Source organism: Schistocerca gregaria, chromosome 8 (genome assembly GCF_023897955.1).
Source record: "Schistocerca gregaria isolate iqSchGreg1 chromosome 8, iqSchGreg1.2, whole genome shotgun sequence".
NCBI classification, from domain to species: Eukaryota; Metazoa; Arthropoda; class Insecta; order Orthoptera; family Acrididae; genus Schistocerca; species Schistocerca gregaria.
In genome coordinates, this window is record NC_064927.1 from 128289399 (window position 1) to 128309279 (window position 19881).

The 19881-nt window shown below is 37.1% G+C and overlaps 1 protein-coding gene across 2 annotated transcripts in view; it reads left to right on the forward strand.

The window, feature by feature from the left end:
- LOC126284100 (uncharacterized) overlaps positions 1 to 19881 on the forward strand; it is a 305109-nt gene that overhangs the window by 115569 nt on the left and 169659 nt on the right. For both annotated transcript variants that reach the window (XM_049982752.1, XM_049982753.1), the window contains exons 7-9: positions 7220 to 7443; positions 7585 to 7687; positions 14543 to 14670. In XM_049982752.1, coding sequence (XP_049838709.1) covers positions 7220 to 7443; positions 7585 to 7687; positions 14543 to 14670 — 455 coding nt within the window. The remainder of the gene's footprint in view (positions 1 to 7219; positions 7444 to 7584; positions 7688 to 14542; positions 14671 to 19881) is intronic.

Here is a 19881-nt window from a genome sequence, read left to right on the forward strand (position 1 = left end):
TACATGACTGATGTTTCTGTGTCAATCAGTAGGGGCCCAGCCAACAGCTAAGCATAGTTCTCAAGTGCCTGTTTTGTAGGTGCATGCAGAGCCATGTTTATCATGACTGAATACATACCATCAACATTTCTCCCTGCCACTACAATACATTGATCATAAGGTTATCTTAATCAGAATGTACACTATCCATCCCGGTGATCCACCTGGAACCCTGGTCATTGTCTTCCGTTCCACACTCAGAGTGTACAGCGCCTGATACTGCACTTCTGCTAGTATTTCAACAGGTCTTCCATCAGTAGTGGTTGGAGTGACATAGCACAAAGTTTGTCAGTAGAGTTCAGCTCTGAGCCACTACAAAGGTGGCTGGTACTGTTGTGGGTGATCTGAGACAAGACTTACTAAAACAACATGGTCTTGGAATGGAATGTCATCAACATGAACTCCATTGTTCCCATTGACCTGAACCATCCTCACCTACTTCAAGCTGGGGCACTGGATTTTAAAGAGCTCTCCATAGTTATGTGACGTACAGTTTACTAGCGATGACTGCACGAGACCTTGTTATTCTGCTACTCTTGCTTTAATTCTCTCTTAGCAGCTAGTTAAATTGGTCTATGAGTGTTTTCTGTAGCTGTGCCTATTGCTTCTTGTGGCATCGCACCACATGAACATGTGTACATGTTATTTTGCTTAGTCACTGTCCTCTTCTGTTTTCCTGCTGTGTGTGCTCTCTCTCACTGCACTACTGCAGAGTTGCAGCCTGTGTTGCTGGTCTGTCTTGTATCACCATGCTTCCTGGTCTGCCACTAATCCTGGAATAACCAGCTTACCATGTGTCAAGGTGGTTGAATTCTGTTAAAAATTTTATAACATGGAACCCGTTTTACTCTGTGCTGTAACAATACTTTTGGCCAGTCAGTTTTGTGTGGGCAGTGTTAGTTAATGGATGTGCAATCACAGTGTGTCAGTGACGTTGTGTCAGAAATGACAATGAGGCAACATCTCTGATTAATGTACACAAGATATTTTCCAGAATGTTTAAATGAAGGGGAAAATGTGTGCAATGTTTGTCTTGGGCACCTTGCTTCCCAAATGAACCCATGATGTGTGAAAATCTTCTACGAATTGATTGAAGTGTTAATCATGGACACTTATTTTCTGTAAAAAATCATCACAGGTCAGAAGAGTTTGTGTCAACAATAGAAACCTATTGTAAGACACCAAACTGCAGACATCTACAAGAAGGGCTAATATTTTGCTAAGATATCTGACATTCGAGCCAATGTGATACTTGAGTTGAAAAATATCCCAATGAAGAACTTCTTTGGCAGTTTTACATAAGTGTTCTGTGCATTGTACTCAAGAGGGGAGAGGTTATGTGGGATATCTGAAGTGTTAATACCCCAGTCTTAAATTTTTTCTGCTTTCTGTTAATCCAGTCTCAAATTTTTTTTGATTGACAGGATGCACATAGTCACTCATAGGTTGACTGCCATTGACTGATGCTTTTTGCTGGCAGAAAAAGATTCACAATTGCACTTAAATGTCCCACATCACTTAAGAATAACTCCCACACTTCCCTAGTTCGCATGGGAAAGATGAAGATTAAATACTTTCTGAAGACAACTTGTTAATGAGATTCAAATATAAACTCCTTTTGTCTACAGTTATACATGTAACTGTAACTATGTTGCAGATTCATTAAAGTAATCATATTACAAACTTCTGTTATGACAAGTGAATATACTGAATTTTTTATAATAGCCTGCTTATATGATGAATTTGGGCCAATGACTGTCTTTTAGATAAAGCCCAGGTAATATTTTTAAACAGTGGAATGAGATGTTGATTTTTATCTCAGAACACATCTTTGTTTCAGACTTCAATAACTGATAGCTGATTAACAACTCAGCAACACTTAATTTACTTGGCCTAGCAACAACCTTTATGTAAAAATGTAACAAATCAGTATTAATATTAATGTTTTTGTAAAGCTATAAGGTAAAAGTACATATTTTCAAAAACTTTAAGTAAAATAATAAGTTTTACAATAACTAAGTATATGTCAGACATTATTTGTTTGCTTAAACTGTACCTTTTTGGTACAAAATTTTGTGAGGAATCAAATTTAAGTAATTGCTATTGAAATGGGCAAATTACTACTACAGTGCTTAATTATTTTCATTACTAATATTTACAGACACTGCAATTCTTGACACAATTAACAGAAACAACTACATTTTAAATCATCCTAAAGATGACTAATTATTGATTTATTTACAGTTTTAAGAATTTGTTTTAATTTTACAGTGTTCTCATAGATTATATTCCATGTTTCATACAAAAGCTGCATTATTCAATAAATTATTATTTTATTTTCAATTATTGTTTTAACAGAATGGTGCAAAAATTCCAAATTATCCTGTTTTATAATCTTACAAATGAAATATTGCACCAAACTTTGTTATTTAGAAAAACTTTGTTGTTTAGAGAATTTAATTTTTCAAAAATTGTAGTAGATAATGAATAATAAATGAGAAAAGAATAATCACAATCATAAATACAATCATAAATACACTGTAGTGTAATAGTCACTAAAACATATCAATTAATACAATAAAGACCCTGTACTTCTATATAAAAGTTAAGGTTGTTACATTACATTGTCCCTTGTGACTAATGGCAAAGACAGATGCAGATGTATATGTATTCCATAGCTCAAAAGAAGGATATTATCTGAGAATTAGCAACATTGTCAGCCTTGTTTATGCGCCTATTAATGACTCAGCTTTAAGGGATCTGGTTACTTTTACTTATTTCATTATGTGATTATGACTGTTATTTGTACAAATTGATATTACCATTAAAATTCATTAATTTCTTAATCCACATCTCTTTTATTCACTGTATTTTTGGCATAATTTTTGGAAAAAATATAGTTTGATTTTTCAAAATCAAATGCTTTTTGTATTACATTCCTAATAATGTGATACCATCAGACAAATTTTGCATTTATAACAGAAGAAAAAGGTCAAAAATCTTAAAGTTTTGGCACAAAACATTTCACAACAAAAATAGAGGATACATTATTTTGCAAGTACATCTGGTCTGAAAAATATTGTGTATAAGATATTTCAAAAAGTAGCATAACAGTACTGCACTTTTCATTCATTCACATTTTATATGCATGTATAGGCATTCTCAGAACTGACAGCTGCAACCAGTCCCATATTCACATGTTATGCACATTTTAATGGACTTTAATAGGGCAGAATGTGATTTTGTCAGTTTTTAATCTTCTTGCTCTGTGGTGACATTCCTCTGCAGAGAAAACTTCATCAGTGCTGAAATTTATTACTATCGCATCTAATATCATCATTGGATGCTGAAGGGAATGCCTTGTTGATGTGGCGGACCTTCTCTTTCACTTGTCATTTTTCTAGTATGCCGTTAGTGGCAGTGCCCTACATTGGCTTAGATCCTACTTATCCAACAGAAAGCAAAAAGTTAACATTTCTTTAAATGGCACATTTTATTTTTCTGACTGGAAAAAAAATTATCTCATGGTGTTCCACAAGGCTCCATATTAGGCCCAGTCCTATTTCTCTTTTATGTTAATGACTTACCATTAAATATCAGCTCCCCATCAGTTCTGTTTGTAGGTGATACTTCTGTCTTAGTTGAAGATCAGGACTTGTAAAAAATTCCCGAATCTGTAATCAGTACTGTCACTACCTTAGAAACTTGGTTTTAGCTAAATGTGTTGAATCTAAACATATATAAGACTCACATGATGCACATCATAAACAACCAGTCAAAATGTGAGCAGATTAGTTTGTACACAACAAATAAGGTGTAGAAGAAGTTGATTCAGTCAAATTCTAAGGTTTAAATGTAAATAAAAATTAGAGCTGGCAGGCACACAATGAATATCTGGCAAACTAACTGAGCAGCTTTGCATTTGCAATACAAATATTGTCAACTGCAATTGACATGGACACATAAAAAGTAGCATATACAAGCTACTTCAAATCCATTATTAGGTATGGTATTGTTTTTTGGGTAACTTGACAAACATAGTGTGGATAATAAAAATACGGAAAACAATCATACAAAATATGTGCATTGCAAATCACAAATAACCATGTTGACCATTATTTAGAAAACTTAAAATATTAACTTTCCATCCTTATACATATATATGAGATTATTATATTTTTGTACACCAGACATGAATTATTTGAAGGAAACCATTTTGGCTATTCATATGATACCAGAAACAAAGAAAATTTTATGCTCCCCACCCACTGCCTCAGTCTGTATGCCCAGGGACCTCAATACATGGGAATGAAAATTTAAAATAAATTAAAAGCAACAAGCTGATGCAGATGAATTTAGGTTCACTTAAAATAAAGCTATATGAGGTGCTGACACTGAAGTGTTATTGCTCAGTGAGTGAATTCATGCAGGACAAACTGGAAATTTGAGCTGGGTACAATGTGTTATCCTTATAGTGTTGTTATTTATTATAGTGCTATTATTTATTAATGAAAAAAAACATTGTCATTGTTTTATAAATTTTTGACATGTCTCATGTACGCAAACAAAATGGATTGCAAATGTACTTCATAAGATGAATAAAACACAATTCAAAAATTCAATACCTTTTGGTTATTGTTGCTGCAGTTCGTTCCACAGATAACAGCTTGTAATATGCACCTATTTCTTGATCCCCCCCCCCACACACAGATGTATTTGTAAAGCTGTTATGTGAAATAAGTTTTCCAAACCATGTAGTTTTTTCTTTGTATTGTGGTAATCAATTCATTTTTATTTTTGGTACCTATTAGTATCTGTTCCTCAGTTTTTCTTTAAGTCTAGTATATTTTGTAGCTCTTCTCTATGCACACATCTCTGTTGCCTCTAATATTTTCTGTCCTGTATTTCCCGGTGTCCATCCTACACAACTCTAGCAATGAAAGCTCCATATAAATGTCTTGATGACTTACTTTATTGACTGTATAGTAATGATTCTTTTATAAATAAAATACTGTTATCTCCAGATACTTATTCATTCATTGCAATTCTTTTTTTTAATGTGCATGATCCTTTTGTTGTCATCTTCTAATATACTACAAAAGAAGAAAAAATTATTTACTTACATTAGCATATGATTTACAATCTTAATGTTTGCCCTTACTAATCTGTCTGATTAATCTGCAATCATTATTTTAGTCTTATTTGTATTTATTTTCGTTTCATGGTTGTCAAAGGCATCAGAGAGTTTTTTAATGTAGAGTTCATAACCTTTTCAGAATCTGCTAACACTACTTTATGATCAGCAAATCAAATACAGTATATGTTTACCATTAATTTAGTTCCTTTCAGTGTTGATTTTTATTGTTTATATTGCACTTCATCTATATAAATTAAATAAATAAGGATGGAGAGGAAATCATCATAACCTCTGCTTATTCCAGACCCTTTCTTAGGTCATTGTTAACTGTATATGTATTCTGGTTTTTCCATAGACTGAGAATCAAGCTTTCATCTCACTAGGCTCTCCCAATTTTATTCAGTTCTCCATACAGCATTCCAAAATCCATTATTTCAAAAGCATTGTCTGGTTCAATGACTGTGGGATGCATTTTCCTGTTTATCTAAGTATTTTCTAATGACTAAGACCATTTGTACTGCTGGTATAGCTTCCTTGGTATATATGTATTCTGGGTTTTCCATAGACAGAATCAAGCTTTCATCTCACTAGGCTCTTCCAATTTTGTTCAGTTCTCCATATCGTATTCATGATCCATGGAACTAGTATTAATCTAATCTAATCTAATCTAAACAGCATTCTTCATTCCATTATTTCAAAAGCCTTCTCTAGTTCAATGACTGTGGGATACATTTTCCTGTTTATCTAAGTCTTTCCTAATGACTAGGACCATTTGTAGTGCTGGTATAGCTTCCTTGGTTTCTTTTCCTTCTTAAATCCAAATTGGTCTTCTTGAAAGTGTTGGTTAATTTTAGCTTTTAGTAGAATATTTGAGGCATGTAAAATCTGAACAGTCATTGCCTTTTCTTTTATTGGTTATACTAGTTATTTTACTTTTTATTAATTTGATTGGTAGTGTTTTGTCTTCAAAACATAAATCTGTATAGTTTTTATTTTGCCTTTTATCCACCATTCTTCTGTAACTCAACAAGGATCACTTTCTTGTTGTTGAAGTTGTTTAAAGAATGGTTAAATTTGGGCCTGGCAATTAGTGGTCCTGTGAAGACATTTCCTCTTCCTCCATTGTTCTTATGTAATCTGAATCATCTCTGGTTGATGATATTTATTGTAACAACTTGGTTCATCTACTGTTATTCCTAACTGTGAAAAATGTGCTTTAAACATTGATGGGGCTTAGTGTAGCAACTTGGTTCAGCTGTTATTATTCATAATTGGAAACAATGTCCACTAAACACCCTGCAGTGACACAGAGTGGAAGAAAATAAAAATTGTATGAGGTTTATATACATTTCAAACAGTGTAAGACTATAATACACAATTTTTTGGTATTTACTCCTCTCAGTAGATTCAATTATTAAATGATGAAATGAGTGAAAAAGTCACTCACTGGACAGAGGAAGCATTAAGCAGTGGCTGGGCTCATTAACAAGAACTTCATCACTGTAGCATTGTAGCTCAACTTACATATTTGGTATTCTTCTCCTCCCCCCCCCCCCCTTTACACACACACACACACACACACACACACACACAGGGAGAGTGAGAGAGATTTACAGTCTTTCAGTCTTGTTCTGTTTATGCACTTTCCTGATAATCACATGTTAAATGTCCCTACATATCCCTCAATAGAGGCCCTATATATCCCTCAACAGAGGCTTCTCTGTTGAGAAAATGGCAAGCAAGTTTTTAATGGAAATGTTAATGTAGTTTTATGAGGAAAACAGTTTGATTCTCATATCTTGTGCTTTTAAATTTGTGAGTCTGATGGACAAATTGAAGGTATATTTGTTTCAGTGGCTGTTAAGTAGCCGCTCCTGTTGTGTCGTAAAGTGGTTATTATTTTTGGTTTATTTTCATTCTGAATGCATTTATTCCCACATTCACTCAGAATAGTCTATTCAGATTTTAGTATTTGCTTTGCTTTTCACACCTAGCTTTAAAAAATATACTAGTTTGTATCTTGTTCTTCATTACTGATTCCAGGTGTATATCGAAGGAAACCTGACATTGAACTATTCATCGACATTAGTGATGTTGAGGAGCTCAAGAAATTCAATATTGATTCAGAGATAACAATTGGTGGAAATATGTCTCTAACTGAAGTTATGGAGCTATTTTATGATATTTCAAAATCAAACAAAAATTTTAGCTACACCAAAATGCTTGCAGATCACATAGACCTCGTGGCAAATGTTCCAATTAGAAATGTAAGAATATGTTATATAGTATCACTGGTATTGAGTTTAAATCACACTTGGCTATTTAAAACAGTTTTAGAATTACATCTCTATGACATTGCACTTTAGTGGGTAGCAGAAAAATGTGTTTTTATCTTTCTTTTATTACAGGCAGGAACAGTTGCTGGAAATCTGTCAATTAAACACATGTACCAAGAGTTTCCATCTGATATTTTTCTCATTCTGGAAGCTGCAGATGCTAGGATCAATATAGGTATGAAGAACTGAAAAATTCTATATTTGGTCAAATCATACCATACCAGAAAGTAAAATTAAAGAATGTAGTTTATGTTGTTAAACTTTTATTATTCTAGATTCATGATTTTATTTGTCTTTGCTGTGCACAGTACTCTTTCTGGTTGTTTTGCAGTTGTTTACTGTATATACTGATACCGGTAGAATATCATCCTCAGTATATTTTTAGTTGTATGCACAACCACTGTTATCATGGTATGACCCTTGACCCATATTCAGTTTATTCATAATATATGTCCATGAATGTTTCTTGCAGACTCTGGAATGACCACATTTTCCTTCAGGAACCATGTAGACTCACTGTATTGATGATGGCTGTTCACAAGTTTGACATATTTATCAGTGCATTGCCTGGAGACTGGTAGTATTAAACCCATTAGAAATGTGCCTTGCATAGCTACATTTTGCTTATAAAAGCCATTAAATAAATTTGTTTTTAATTCATTTGATAAGGAGTTGCATGATAGGCTACATTTGCATTTCAACTAACATGGGGAAGGTCACTTGCTTTAGTTCAATATATTTAAAAACAGCTTCTTATTACACTAGGCATATTTCCATTTCACATTTCACTTAATGAAATACTTAAATGCATACATTGTATGCTGTTTCCCTGTCATGTTAGAGTCAAACCTAGTTCTGACAAGAATGAACCCATACCCATACAGTGTATAAATGAAATACCTACTTCCCCCCCCCCCCCCTCCCCCCTGTTGTCACAGAACTTGTAGTACACTCTGCCCCTTTAATTTGTGCATTATGCCATCAAACTTTCACATGTAAGCAATGTTTTGGGATATTACTAGTATCCTTTTCTTTTTTTCCTTTTTCCATAGCAGAAATGTGCCCACATCACAACACAACAACAATATGGCAACTATTAAGTACACACCTAAAACTGGTTTGAAAGAAGAAGCCCACAGAGCTAACACAAATACCATGTCTTGCTCTTAGTTACATCTTCTTACCTTTGTCATATGATGAAGAGCTTCTAGTACAATATACTCGAATGGCTGTAGCTCCATCTCAGTGAATAAAATCAATTTTGAAAAAAGACACATTTAAAAGCGTAGGTCTTCAGTTCTAGAAATATCATACTGCATGACCAACAAATACTTTAGAACAATTTATATATAATTATAGATAAGTTTGTAAATAAAATAGAAGGAAACTTCCACATGGGAAAAATATATTAAAAACAAAGATTCCAAGACTTACCAAGCGGGAAAGCGCCGGCAGACAGGCACATGAACAAAACACACAAACACACACACAGAATTACTAGCTTTCGCAACCGATGGTTGCTTCTTCAGGAAGGAGAGGGAAAGACGAAAGGATGTGGGTTTTAAGGGAGAGGATAAGGAGTCATTCCAATCCCAGGAGCGGAAAGACTTCCCTTAGGGGAAAAAAAGGACAGGTGTTCACTCGCACACACACACACATATCCATCCGCACATACACAGACACAAGCAGACATATTTAAAGGCATTGCTCAATAAATTTGCTCTGGTGAAACATCTACAATGTTCTGTAAGAAATACTGTAGTTTTGAAATTAACAGTGAACAAATGAAATCAGTTCTTCCTTTTTAAAATCTTAAAAAATCAAAACATACTTATTTTCAACATACAACTATGTTGTTAGAACATCTTTTCAAAAGAAAGATCACCTTCTCTTATATGGTGCTTCATTATTAGATGTGGTTCTAGGTTTGAGTGCTATTTTTTATCATGATTGACCTTTTCATTGTGACAAATGCCAATCTACCAGGTGAGATTAATGTGCAACATGTGATTTGGCACCTCAGTCGCTTAGTCTCTTCCAGTAGTTTTCATGTTGCGTTGGAAGTTTCTAGATTAATTTTGTATGAATTACTATTTTCAAAAATCTCCAAAAATATGGGAAGTTCCAAACAGTGCCTCTATACAAACAGTATTCTGCAATTCCAAAAATACATTCAGAAGCTACATCTGATTGGTTTTTAAATGTTGCATCAATGAAGGCCATACTGTATTGGCAGAGTAGAGATTTTCTTCAAGATTTCAGCTCTTTGCCATTTTTAACATGTTATCATTTCCAAACAAATTGTCATAACTGCTTCTACATAGTACCAATCTTTTTATTTCATCATGATCTTTCCATAAGATTATTACATCTTCTCTTAACTTTATGGGTCAGCATGCTGTCATTAGTAACTGGTCTTTCTTATAGCTTGTGAGACCTTGACTACTGGGATCATGTAGTTCACATGAAGCCGTAGCAGTGACTTGCAGTAAAACTGGCCACATCTTCATCTTCTACTGTAGTGATTACACCTGTCTGCTAATTACAATGGACACAACACATGAAAGATCTTGTTGTCTGTGAGTTTACAAACTGTAACCACCTTTACAGTTTTGTTCCAAGCTGCATCCACCTGTCAGATCTTGCATGTGCTGCCTGCCCATCCCTCATTCAGCTGGACAAAATGCATACTATTCACATTTTTGTGTGTAGCCCATAGGAGTGTAATGTGAGATGTCCCCCTTTCATTTGGAGAAAGTGTGGCACTACATGCACTAGGTAGATATCTTTGATTCAGTTGATCATGAATGTAGAAGTGGGATAGAAATGCTGCAAATGAAAATGTTCCAGCCAAAAAGCTAAAAGTGTAACCACGAGACCTACGAACAAAGAGAGGATAGATAGATTTAGATTAGCCCTCACCTGTATCAGTTGGGATGCCCTATTTAGTAGACTACAACATTGTTCTTCCAACATTGTTTTTACTTAGTTTTTTCTATATTTTTAAATAATTTGAAAATAACATTCCTTTGAGAAAATGTTCTCTAAATATTAAAGATAGTAGTTGTTATAAGAGAAGGAAAAACAGGGAATGGTACACTCCACAGTTAGGGCAAATAAAAAACACTGTTATGCTCTATTCTGGTATGTACAAGAACAGCAAATTTGAACTACATAAAGAATTATATTCCAGAGCTAAGTGTATTTATAGACAGGCTATTAATGTTGCTAAGAAGCTATATAATACAGCCCTCATTGAAAAGTCTACAAGTAAATGCAAAAAAGCCTGGAGTATAATCAACTCTGTGGAACACACTAAAGGAAAAGATGTTATTGCCATATCCCCAGATGAATTCAATAAATTATGCTTCCAATCTATTGAAGAAATATGCAGCTCAATAGACAAACCTCCAGAAAATTCCCTTAACTTCATCGATAACTACACTCCTGGAAATGGAAAAAGAACACATTGACACCGGTGTGTCAGACCCACCATTCTTGCTCCGGACACTGTGAGAGGGCTGTACAAGCAATGATCACATGCACGGCACAGCGGACACACCAGGAACCGCGGTGTTGGCCGTCGAATGGCGCTAGCTGCGCAGAATTTGTGCACCGCCACCGTCAGTGTCAGCCAGTTTGCCGTGGCATACGGAGCTCCATCGTAGTCTTTAACACTGGTAGCATGCCGCGACAGTGTGGACGTGAACCGTATGTGCAGTTGACGGACTTTGAGCGAGGGCGTACAGTGGGCATGCGGGAGGGCGGGTGGACGTACTGCCGAATTGCTCAACGCTTGGGGCGTGAGGTCTCCACAGTACATCGATGCTGTCGCCAGTGGTCGGCGGAAGGTGCACGTGCCCGTCGACCTGGGACTGCACCACAGCGACGCACGGATGCACGCCAAGACCGTAAGATCCTACGCAGTGCCATAGGGGACCGCACCGCCACTTCCCAGCAAATTAGGGACACTGTTGCTCCTGGGGTATCGGCGAGGACCATTTGCAACCGTCTCCATGAAGCTGGGCTACGGTCCCGCACACCGTTAGGCCATCTTCCGGTCAGGCCCCAACATCATGCAGCCCGCCTCCAGTGGTGTCGCGACAGGCGTGAATGGAGGGACGAATGGAGACGTATCATCTTCAGCGATGTGAGTCGCTTCTGCCTTGGTGCCAATGATGGTCGTATGCGTGTTTGGAGCCATGCAGGTGAGCGCCACAATCAGGACTGCATAATACCGAGGCACACAGGGCCAACACCCGGCATCATGGTGTGGGGAGCGATCTCCTACACTGGCCGTACACCTCTGATGATCGTCGAGGGGACACTGAATAGTGCATGGTACATCCAAACCGTCATCGAACCCATCGTTCTACCATTCCCAGACCGGCAAGGGAACTTGCTGTTCCAACAGGACGTCCCCATGTATCCCGTGCCACCCAACGTGCTCTAGAAGGTGTAAGTCAACTACCCTGGCCAGCAAGATCTCCGGATCTGTCCCCCATTGAGCATGTTTGGGACTGGATGAAGCGTCGTCTCACGCGGTCTGCACGTCCAGCATGAACGCTGGTCCAACTGAGGCGCCAGGTGGAAATAGCATGGCAAGCCGTTCCACAGGACTACATCCAGCATCTCTGTGATCGTCTCCATGGGAGAATAGCAGCCTGCATTGCTGCGAAAGGTGGATATACACTGTACTAGTTCCGACACTGTGCATGCTCTGTTGCCTGTGTCTATGTGCCTGTGGTTCTGTCAGTGTGATCATGTGATGTATCTGACCCCAGGAATGTGTCAATAAAGTTTCCCCTTCCTGGGACAATGAATTCCAGGTGTTCTTATTTCAATTTCCAGGAGTGTATTTTGAAAGACTCTGCCAGAGCATTTTCAACTTCACAGAGGTGTGTACCAATACAATTCTGAAAATAGTTAAAAATTTCAAAGCCTCAGATAGCGTTGATTACTATGATTTATCATGTAACTTATTGAAAGATATTACTGACTGCATAATTGATCCCTTAACCTACTGTGTAAATAAATGTCTATCTGAAAACAAGTTTCCTGATGTACTAAAAATATCTAGAGTGGTTCTGGTATATAAGAAAGGTGATAAGAACTGTCCTGCTAGTTACAGACCAATATTGTTAACTCCTGTTTTCTCAAAAATTCTTGGAACAATTATGTATAATCAAGTTTGCACGTATTTAGATAACTTAAACTTAATAAGTGACAAACAATATGGATTCATGAAAGGTAAATCTAAAACAGATGCTATGGATTCTCTTGTAAAATTTGTTATGGATGTGTTTGAGGCTAGGGGATTTCCGCAGTCCACATTTTGTGATCAGAACAAAGTGTTTGACTGTGTGGACCTTGATACTTTACTGAATAAGCTATCCTATTATCGTTTTGCTAATAGCAGCATAAATATGATTGAATCCTTCCTTGAGAACCGCCAACAAGCAGTATGCATTTACAGGGAGAAGTCAGATCTGATTAATGTTAGGTCTGGTGTGCCACAGGGCTCAGTACTTGGACCTCTGTGTTTTTACTTATGATTAATGACCTGCAATCTTTTGTAAACTCTCACACAATAACGTATGCCAATGACACAACCTTTTAAAATAAAAGCTCAGGTTTAAACACACTGAAAAATATATTTAAAGATACCCTCACTCAGAGTTTATTATGGTTTAGAGAGAACAGTTTTCTACTAAATGAAAGTAAGACCCAGGCACTTTCCTTAAGCTTAAGCGAGAATCATGACTTAGAAACCATAAAAGTTTTAGGTGTTATAGTAGACAACAAGTTGACATGGGAACCACATGTCAAACATTTATCCGCCAGACTCTCAAGAGTTATCTACTTAATTAGAAACTTAAAAAGACATGTCCCTAATAGGTATAAAAGATCAGCATATTTTGCTTTCTTTCAAAGTATCATATCATATGGAATCTTATTGTGGGGCAATAGCAGTCACGTAAAGGGCATTCCACTTTTACAAAAAAAGTTAGTAAGAATAATAACCTGCTTAGATAAGTTAGAACACTGTAAAACCTTGTTTGTTAAATTGCAATGCCTGACGGTAATAAACTTGTACATCTATAAAGTTCTATTGTATTTTAGGAACAATATTTCAAATATATCATTAAGAAGAGATGTACATAGCCATAACACCAGGAACAAATCATGTTTAAATGTACCATATCAAAGACTATCCAAATCACAGAATTCATATTTAGTTCTTGGACTTAAGTTGTACAATAAGTTAAATATAGATTTAAAAGAGTTACCTGTCAATATCTTCAAAGCTAAGTTGTACAGAATACTAGTGAATTATCCTTTCTACACAGTAGACAAATTTTTTGAAACTGAAAATACTTTATTTCAACACTGTATCTAGCAGATGGCCTTATGTTATCCACACAAAATTGTATTTAGTAATTTATGTTAAAAATGTAAGTTATCTTGACGTTGTCTGATTGATTGATTGATTGATTATACACACACAAACTAAGTTGATGGTGAAAGTCATTATCATATTGGAAAAGTAGTTCATACATCCATAGGTTGTTCAAATAGCCATGTGATATTTTTATTTTGCACCTTCCCTTCACATATGAATGACATTTTTTATACTTCTTGTTCACTGATGAGTGGAACATAGCAATCTTGTATTACAAATGTCACTTAAAATGATAAATTTTGAGTTGTGGCTGTATTTTGCAGTACATGGTAACCTTCTTGGAAGACAGGTTGTCTCTGTGTGCTTCCCACATAGGACTACATCTCCAGAGAGACAAAGGGATGTATCTTGAAATGACATGTAGATAAGTCACGCAAAGATATAATGAAAAGTTATCTTCTAGGCCAGTAATAATCAGCTGCAGAAAGAGTTCTATCAGCCATTACTGATGTATGACATATAAGTTAAATGTGTGTGTGTGTGTGTGTGTGTGTGTGTGTGTGTGTGTTGTGTGCTATAACTGAGAGTAATTTATGTTATAAGCTAATGTTAGGTATTGCTTTACAGCTGACAAGAATGGAGGTCAAATTTCTGTCAGTCCAGCAGAGTATTTGAAAACTGACATGAACCACAAAATTATTAAAAGTATAACATTGCCGTCCTATGATGACAATTACTATTTCAAGACATATAAGGTATGAGACACTGCTTTAAATAATATTAATTTAGAAAAAAAGTTTACAAATTTTCATAGCAGTTTTGTGTTTTGCATAGTAAACAAATATTTTAAGAAGTGTGTATTCAAATTATGTTCCCATTACAGTGCATACTCACTTGTGTGTGTGTGTGTGTGTGTGTGTGTGTGTGTGTGTGTGTGTGTGTGTGCATGCCTTTTGGGTTTCACACTTGTTTTCCTTTTCCCTCCTTCCTTTGTTCTCCATGTAGAGGTTTCACATATTCCCATTTATGAATACTTTCTTCTATGTTATTATGGTGGTACTTCTCTTTTTCATTGTGATAAGTAAGAATTTTATCACCTTTAAACAATTAGAATGATAAAGTAAATGTGACACCTATGCTTTCTGTTTGAACAAAAGTTTTGATACAGCTCCACATGGTTATTCACTGGCAGAAATACAAACAGATAGAACAGACAGAATATTTGTGATTGGATTGAGGTTCCTAGCAAAAAGAACATAGCACGTCAGTCTTCAGATGTAAAAGTAACTTTGAGCCTATCTGAACTGAGTGTTTTAGGACCTTTACTGTTCACTGTATAAAGAGTGTCTGTAATTAAAGTTTCAACTTCAAAATGTAGAAAGAAAAATGATGTCAAAAATGGACAGCATATTATTGTTGCAGGGGACAACATCATGGGGTAAAAAATTAATGAAAATTTTACCACTAGGTGGTTCTGTAAGTGTTTTAAAATAAGGAGGTTAGCTATAAACGAGAGATGAAATGCAATATGATGGCTATTGTTTGATTTTCACATTATACTATCCATAGTGTTCAATGAGCAGCACTCAACAAGCTCAGCAGTCAACAGTTGTGGCACTGTTAGTTAGGTAACGCAATTCATAAAGACTATCATGGAAAAATCAATTTTTAATTGTCCTGAGTCCAAAACCGCATAAAAAGCAAAATAACATCACTTTTTAATTTTCCTGGGTCCACAAACCACATAAAGGCATAAAAAGCAAAATGACACAAGCTTTTAGTTGTTTCCTGGGCCAACAAAAGTAAAATAACATCAATTTCTAATCATTGTGAGACTGTCGAAAGACATTCACAATACACTGTGTGCTGTTTTCTGCCACAAGCTGAAATGAGAAACCATGTTTGACAACAGATTGGAGTGCCTCAGGGGACATGTTCAAATTGTCTTTGGCAGTGTTTACCTTCAGTTCAGCTACATTTGTGATTTGAGCACTGAACACAGCATCTTTCAGATAACCCCACAGCCAGAAGACACCCACATGATGTCAGGTGATCTGGATTGCGAGACTAAAGGAAAATGATAGCTGATATCCTAGCATTTCTGAAATGCCTCTGCAGCAGCCACTTCATGGGCTGTGCAATGTGCAGAGGAGTGCTGCCTTATGTAAAAATGTTCCTACTCACACAACCATGCTCTTGAACAATTGGAAAAAAATGCAGCCCTACAACAAACAAAATAAACAACCCCATCAACCTACACCACACAGTCTCCTTCGTAGAATTAAGTGGTACTGATTGATATATATGTGGATTTTCTGTTCCTCATATACAATATTTCTGCATATTGACATGTCCTTGGGAGATGAAAATGGACTTAGTCATTTCTCAGAATGTTCTGCAGCCATTCATTGCCCTCTTTCACATGAGCAAGATATTCCAGAGTGAATGTATGGATATCAGTGCATCAAATCAACTGGTTTCCCCTCTCTGCCATGCTGCACTTAAGAAGAACCTGTCTTTTCTAATTTTGTAATAATTTTCTCCAGACTCTTAGCATACATCAGACCAATGCCTTTTTATACCCTTTGGCTTCCAAAACTTCTGCAGTGCTATGGATGCAGTCAGTGGTCTTGTGAAAGACCTATGTGAGCAGTGCATGATCCTTCATAGAGACAGTCATGTTGGGCACTGCAGACCAAAACTGAGAAACAATGTACTGCGCATCTGTTGGAGTGTGTATTCTGATGGTTACAGCACTTTTTGTTAGTCAAATTTTTCCCCATGATGTTTCCCTCTGCATCAATAATATTCTCATCAGATTTGATGTCATTCTCAGCAGCATTTTTTTCTTTTCTCCACAGAATTTTGGAACTTGAAATTTAATTATGGACTCTCTGAATATTAATTTCCATGTGATTAAGATCATAAGTTCCATGAGGCTGTTCATGGAGGACACTATCAAATATATAGTAGTTGCAGTGTTAGAGAATTGTAGCAAAAAGGCCTGCAGGTGTTAATGCTAGGTGCATTGATTAGAAGTTGTTCTGTAAACAAATGTAACATATTGCACATAAACAGATGGGAGAACCCATCATTGTGTGATTATATGATTACCAAACAAACACTAGAAGCAGTCACAGCCATTTTATTTATTGGAAAATGCATACATATCTATTTAAGTGACCACAAAAACACTTTGCAGGAAAGGCAAATGAGGCATTAAGATTCATTGGAAGAATATTCAGGAAGTGTAGCCCACACATAAAGGAAGCAGTTTTGAAACCCTCGGTTTTTTATTTATTTATTATTTCTGATGGATGTTATATAGATCCACAAGTGCATTTATGCAAGTATCTGGAATGAGTCAAAACAGTATTTTATTACTTGCATGTCATTATAAGTCATTAATTTATAAACATATAATTTGCATTAATTTACAGACAAGTTAATTACAATTTTGCACATAGGTAAAAACAGACATTACTAAGAGGTACAGTATACAAATAATGAATAGCATATTTATTAATCTTGATTTTTCTCATAGGAAAGAATAGTATTATGCATTGTAGTATATAAAATGTTTGATGAAACACAAACAGTTAGTACAGGAACAGTAAAAAAATACAATTAGCACAAGGATAGTGAACAGAAATAAGTGGGAAATGGATATCTGTGGCTGTTAAAATAAGAAGAGTTCAGAAGCAAAAATTGTTATAAATAAAGGAAAGTCCAGAATGAAATATCGATGCTATTAAATGGATAGATTGCTACTCATCCCATAGAGGAGACACTGAGTTGCAGACAGCCAAAATAAAAAACACACACAATATTAAGCTTTCAGGACAAAGTCCTTTTTTTAAAATAAAAAACATATCACACACATCTACAGAAACCCGTGGCCACTGTATCTGGACACTGGGGTCTGACTGTGATTGCAGGGGTATTCCAGGGTGGTTAGTGGTGTAAGGAGGAGGCATGGGGTGGGAAGAGGGAGATGTGGCAGGGTAGGTGTGGGGAAGATAGTGTGCTGCCTGTGGGTGCATGCAGGGATGCCGTGGAGAAAGGGTGGGACTGCAAGGTGCAATGCCAGGAGATTTTGCTGGGGTGGGGTTGCAGGGAGGTGGAGGAGAAAGGCAGAGTGGAGAGGACAGAAGTAGAAAAAAGGGAAAAGATCGACAGGTGCATTGGTGGGCTAGAACGTGTGTGTAATGATGAACTCGGAGTGAGGAAGAAGATGGGTAAGGATCAATGAAGATTGAGAGCAGGGTGCTTACAGGTGCAAAATGTATATTGCAGGGAGAAGTAATTTTGGACTATGGTATTGTTGGTGGTGGTGACCAGAAAGGAGACTGGGAATCTACTCTCATGGATCACCTTCAGCCTGTCACCCATAACATAGCCTCCTATGTAAAAGGCAGTAACTGTTTTGTTCACTGACTCTCCACAGTACCTGTTCCTTTACAACATAGATATTTTGTCATCACTGCTGATGCAGTCTTCCTCTGCACTAAGATCTCTTTGTTGCTACTGAATGCTGCCTTTCTCAGTGACCGGCTGACTCCAAACCTACAACCTCCTTCCTGGTCACCATGACTAGCTATATCCTCACTCGCAATTACTCCTCCTTTAAAGGCATCAACTGCAAACAAATCCATTATATGACAGTGGACACATGCATTGCACCAACCTATTCATTAGCCATCTAGAGGAATCCTTTCCAGCCATCCAGAATTGCAAACCACTCATCTGGTTCATATTCACTGATGACACCTAATCAACATTTCTCCAGAGACTCAGCAACTTCTCCTTCATTTGCTTCTCCTGGTCCTTCTGAACCCAACAAGCCACCTTCACCTCTAGGCTGGTTATATCAGTACCTCCACCCGCATCAAGCCTACCAACCATCAACAATACTTTCACGGCATAACCACCCAAGTCACTGCATCTGTAGTGATGAGAAGTCCCTCTCCAAATATTCCAAGGGTGTCACTAAGGCCTTCACAAGCAGAAATTACCCTCCCACGCTTGTCCAGAAACAAATATACAATGGCTTTAGCGACCTATTACTCCTCCCCCCCCCTCCCACCATCCCAGTTACCAACTACCCAGTCTCAAAGGAGCACTCCTCTCTCGACTCAGTACCACCCAGGACCAGAGCAACTGAATCACTTTCTCCATGAAGCTTTTGGCCTCCACTCATTATGCCCTGAAATGAGGAATAACTTCCCATCTTTCTGCCTTGCCCTTTCCACCATAATATTTTGCTCCTCACCAAACCTACATAATATCCTTGCATCCCCACTCCACCAATGCTCCCAGCCCCTTCCTCATGGTTCATATCGTTGCAAAGATCTACATGGAAGAACTGTCCCATACACCATTCCACTATCAACAAATTCTGTCCTGTCACAGGCATCTTCCACCCCATCAAAGGTAAGGCTGTCTGCAAAAATTCCCATGTGATCTACAAACTGAGCTGCAACCACTGTACCACATTCTATGTGGGCATGCCAACTAACAAGCTGTCTGCCTGTATGCATGGTCACCACAAACTGTGGTCAAGTGGCCAAGAGCCAACTGTGTGAGCCAGATGCTGTACATGCTGCCCAAGATGATGTGTCTCACTTCCATCACTGCTTCACAGACAGCAACACCTGAATTCTTCCCACCAACACCAGCTTTTCTGACATACACAGGTGGGAACACTTCCTATGACATATACTCCATTCCCATAACCCCGTGGCCTCAACCTTGTCTAGTCCCTGCCCTCTAGCTATCTATCCCCTTCGCTGCTCTCATACTCATGCCTCCTATCCCAGCAATGCATCTATCAGTCTCTTCTCAGCTGGTGACCCAGAGGAACCATTATGATAATATTACAGCAGAGTGGGAGAGGAGACATGTTACCAGGCAGCACAGCAGGCAGAGAGAGTGCTGTTCTCAGTTCTGCTGTCTGTCTGCAAACT